The 3,545-nt window shown below is 60.1% G+C and overlaps 1 protein-coding gene across 1 annotated transcript; it reads right to left on the bottom strand.

Annotated features, from left to right (window-relative positions):
- Window positions 1-1,157: 1,157 nt before the first annotated feature.
- On the bottom strand, window positions 1,158-3,326 carry EGR1 (early growth response 1). The gene is made up of 2 exons (XM_015817898.1): window positions 3,086-3,326; window positions 1,158-2,714 (listed from the first exon to the last, which is right to left on the bottom strand). The coding sequence occupies exons 1-2, from the start codon at window positions 3,324-3,326 to the stop codon at window positions 1,312-1,314; spliced, it is 1,644 nt and encodes a 547-aa protein (XP_015673384.1). The 3' UTR covers window positions 1,158-1,311.
- Between the last annotated feature and the right edge of the window lie 219 nt (window positions 3,327-3,545).

Here is a 3,545-nt window from a genome sequence, read left to right as displayed (position 1 = left end):
GAGAGAGAGAGAGAGAGAGAGAGAGCGCTTTCCAGTATGTCATGGGATTGAGAGTGATGGTGACACTGATTGGGTCTCAAAGAAGTGGCCAACCAACTCCTCAAGTTCTTCCTGAGTCACAAAAATAAAGTGTCCTCCCCCCCCCTTGGCAGCATCTTCCCAGTGGAAAGGAGCAAGGGCAGCCGCCAAGCTGGGCCTGGAATAAGGAAAACCAACAACAAAAACAGGACTGCTGGTCTGTTGATAGTTTTATTAACTTTTCTGGAGGTTATTGTACACCAAATATCCCATTGGCAGTAAAGCGCATTCAATGTGTTGGCTTATAAACAAACACAAGTACAAAGTCAAAAATAAAACCACAAAAATAATGAACCGCATGTTCATAACATACAAAATTGCCGCCTACTCAGTAGGTAACTACAACATTTCAACTGCTGAATGTATTTATAAATTTTTACACTTCTGTAACAAAAATAGACTTTTAAGAAGTACGGTTTTTTGTGTTTTGTTTTTGCTTACATTCCACCTTACGCTCCTTTCTCTCTTTCGCATTTTTGTTTCTGAGCCTCAGTCCCTCCTTTTCACACTTTCCCTTTTCCCTTAAGGCTAGATGCAAAGCATCCAATCACACCAATGCATGACGTCAGCAGGGCTTCACAACAAGGCACCAAGACTTGGGACTGGGGGGGGAAAAAAAAACAAAAAAACCGGAGGAAAACTAAGTAACTTTTTGCCACGTGAGAGTGCTTTTCATCCTTAAGGTGATATTTACAAAGAACATCACACTCTTGACATGCTCAAATACATAGTTTTAAGTGCTGCTTTTTAAAAAAAAACAAAACTCCCGAGCCCCCTCCCCCAGACACGTTGTAAAAGTCAGTACAGCTTTGTCGTCACTAAAAGAGCAAAACTCCACAACTTACAAAATAATAATAATGGTCCTTCGTACTCCAAAGAATACTGTAAGCAAGATGAATCTGCAAAGAGGTTGGCACGTCGAGGGTCCCCAGCGGAAGCAAAGCCGTGGCAGGGCGGGCAGGCACACGATATCACAATTGAGACTGCCTTGGAGCCCAGCGTCCTTTGCTTTCTGATGGACCGCGGGACACCCCCCCCGGAGAGAAGGGAAAGGGGGCGGGGGGGGCTCTCGGGGAAAGAAGATCGCGCTTGCTCATCCATGCATGGTTCAGTTCTTGGACAGAAGTGGAGCAACTCCACGATCCCGGAGTTGTCGAGCTGCTTTTCAGGCAGTTGAAAGGTCCGGAGGAGGAGCCGGGCCTACACCAGGCCCTTTGGGGACCCTTTCTTCTCTCAACAGATCTCAATGGTCCGAGGCGAGAAAGTGGAGGCCAAGTCGGGAAGGGTCGAAGTCACTGGGGAGCCGAAGGGGCTGGAGAGGCCTCCGGGAGAGGGGTAGGGGCTGCCCCCTAGCCCCGCCTGGCTCTGAAAGCTGGAAGAGGCGATCGAGGCGTAGCTGGTGGCCACCGAGGGCGAGGGGAACGAAGGGAAGGCCGAAGTCACGGGGGAGGAATAGGAGGTCGCCGGGGATGAGTAGGAGACGGGCACCGGTGAGGGGAAAGAGGTGGCTGCGGGTGAGGGGTACGAGGTAGAGCAGGTCGAGGCCGAGTAAGGGGCCAGAGGGGAGGACGTCGAGGGTGCCTGGGGCCCGGGGGGTGCCTTGTCGGCCTTCTTGTCCTTCTGCCGGAGGTGGATCTTGGTGTGGCGCTTCCTCTCGTCGCTGCGGGCGAATTTGCGGCCGCAGATGTCGCAGGCGAAGGGCTTCTCGCCGGTGTGAGTGCGAATGTGTGTGGTGAGGTGGTCGCTCCGGCTGAAGTTGCGCATGCAGATGCGGCACTGGAAAGGCTTCTGGCCGGTGTGGATGCGGATGTGGCGGGTGAGCTCGTCGGAGCGCGAGAAGCGGCGGTCGCAGGACTCGACGGGGCAAGCGTAGGGCCGCTCGTGCGGCGGGGTCTTGCTGGGCCGGTTGGGGTACTTCCTCATGCGGCTGGGCTTGACCAGCTGCGCCTGGTAGGAGCCGCCGCTTGGCAGGCTCTTGGCCTCCTGCGGAGTGCCGGTGCCGGTGCCGGTGCCGCAGCTGCCGCCGCCGCCACTCTGGGTAGCGAAGGCCTTGATGGTGGAGAGCGGAGTGAGCGAGGGCTGCGGGCCCGGGAAGGGCTTTTGCTCCACCGAGCCCAGACCCAGGTCGCCCGGCTGCGGTGGCGGCTGAGGCGGGAATAAGTAGTCCGGAATGATGGGCAGCTGGAAGCCGCTCTTGGCCGTCGGGTATGCCGGAGGCGGAAACTGTAGCGAGGCTCCCGACGGGCTGGGAAACGGCTGGCTGCTCTGCTCTGGGAAGATGTCAGCCCCGCCGGGGTTGGGGAAGGTGGGCGCCGCTGAGTAGATGGGGCTGGGGTCGCTGGCCTGCACCGAGCAGCTCAAAGCCGGGCTGGGAGAAGCGGAGCTGGCGATGGGCGAAGAGGCGCAGGAAGACTGGGCCGACGTAGTCGCGGGGTTAGCCATCCCCACCAGGCCGCTCACCAGGCTGAAGAGAGGCTCCGGCCATAACGGGGTGCTGCCGCCGCCTCCGCCGCTCGACGCCGGCTCCAGAGAGAAGCGGCCGGTGTAGGTGATGGGCGGGAGGCGGGTAGTTTGGGTCGGATAGCTGGTCTCTGCTAAAGGTTTCTCGCCGTTCAGAGAGATCTCGGGAAAAGTGTCTGCCGAGGGAAGAGGGGCCAGAAATCAGTCCCCAGCAGGGTGCCTTCCCCAACCCCCACGAGCCCCCGCATGCCTCCAAGAGGCGAGACTTTTTCCCCCGGGCCGCGCGCTGCCCGCCGCCCGCGTCTCCCGAGGACCGTCCCCTTCATCCAGAGGGGCCGAGTGTCTCTGCACAACATCTGGCGGCGCTTGGCGCCCTTCCAGCCGCAGAAGGCCGGGGCCGGAGTGAGTGACGCACACCGGAGCATCCCCCCCCCCTCCCCGCTCCCTCTGGATAGCGGAATTCCCTGCTGGAGAGCAGACGGGCGGGAACTCCCAGCGGAATCTGTCCCGTCCCCCCCCCCCACCCGCGGGACGTGCTTCTGCCTACCTGCAGGGAGGTGGTCGAAGGAGTGCTCCCCACCGTCGCCGGAGTGATTGAAGCCGCCGCCGCCGCTCTCGGGGCCACCGACGGGATTGAGGAACTGTGGCCCCCCACCGGCGAGCAACATGATCTCCTCCAGCTTGGGGTAGTTGGTGTCCATAGTAGGGGGCGAGTGCGGGAAGGGTCCGAAAGGGTCGGCCATCTGCAGCGAGGGCAGGAGCTGCATCTCGGCCTTGGCTGCGGCCATGGGGGTGTTCTTGGGCTTTGCCCGGGGCTACACGGAGGGTGGGCTGCCGCCCGCCGAGAGGTCCACTGGGGGGGGCCTGCTAACTCCGCGGCCGGCCTGGGGTTCCCCCTGGCTCTGCCCGCGGGAGGCGCTCGGCTCCCTCCCCACCCCACCCTGCCCGGGGCTCCCCTTCAATCTATTCGCTGAAAGCTCTCGGCTCCCCGCCCGCCCCGGAGCAGC

This window comes from Protobothrops mucrosquamatus, unplaced genomic scaffold (genome assembly GCF_001527695.2).
Source record: "Protobothrops mucrosquamatus isolate PMUCROS unplaced genomic scaffold, P.Mucros_1.0 scaffold653, whole genome shotgun sequence".
Classification (NCBI taxonomy): Eukaryota; Metazoa; Chordata; class Lepidosauria; order Squamata; family Viperidae; genus Protobothrops; species Protobothrops mucrosquamatus.
This window is presented reverse-complemented; position numbering and strand designations above follow the sequence as displayed.

Bases quoted from the DNA above. Each gene is read 5' to 3' on its own strand.
- EGR1 (XM_015817898.1), bottom strand. From the start codon at position 3,326: ATGGCCGCAGCCAAGGCCGAGATGCAGCTCCTGCCCTCGCTGCAGATG. The intron at 2,715-3,085 runs GTAGGCAGAAGC...TTCCCTCGGCAG, and splicing joins CTTCGACCACCTCCCTGCAG to ACACTTTTCCCGAGATCTCT.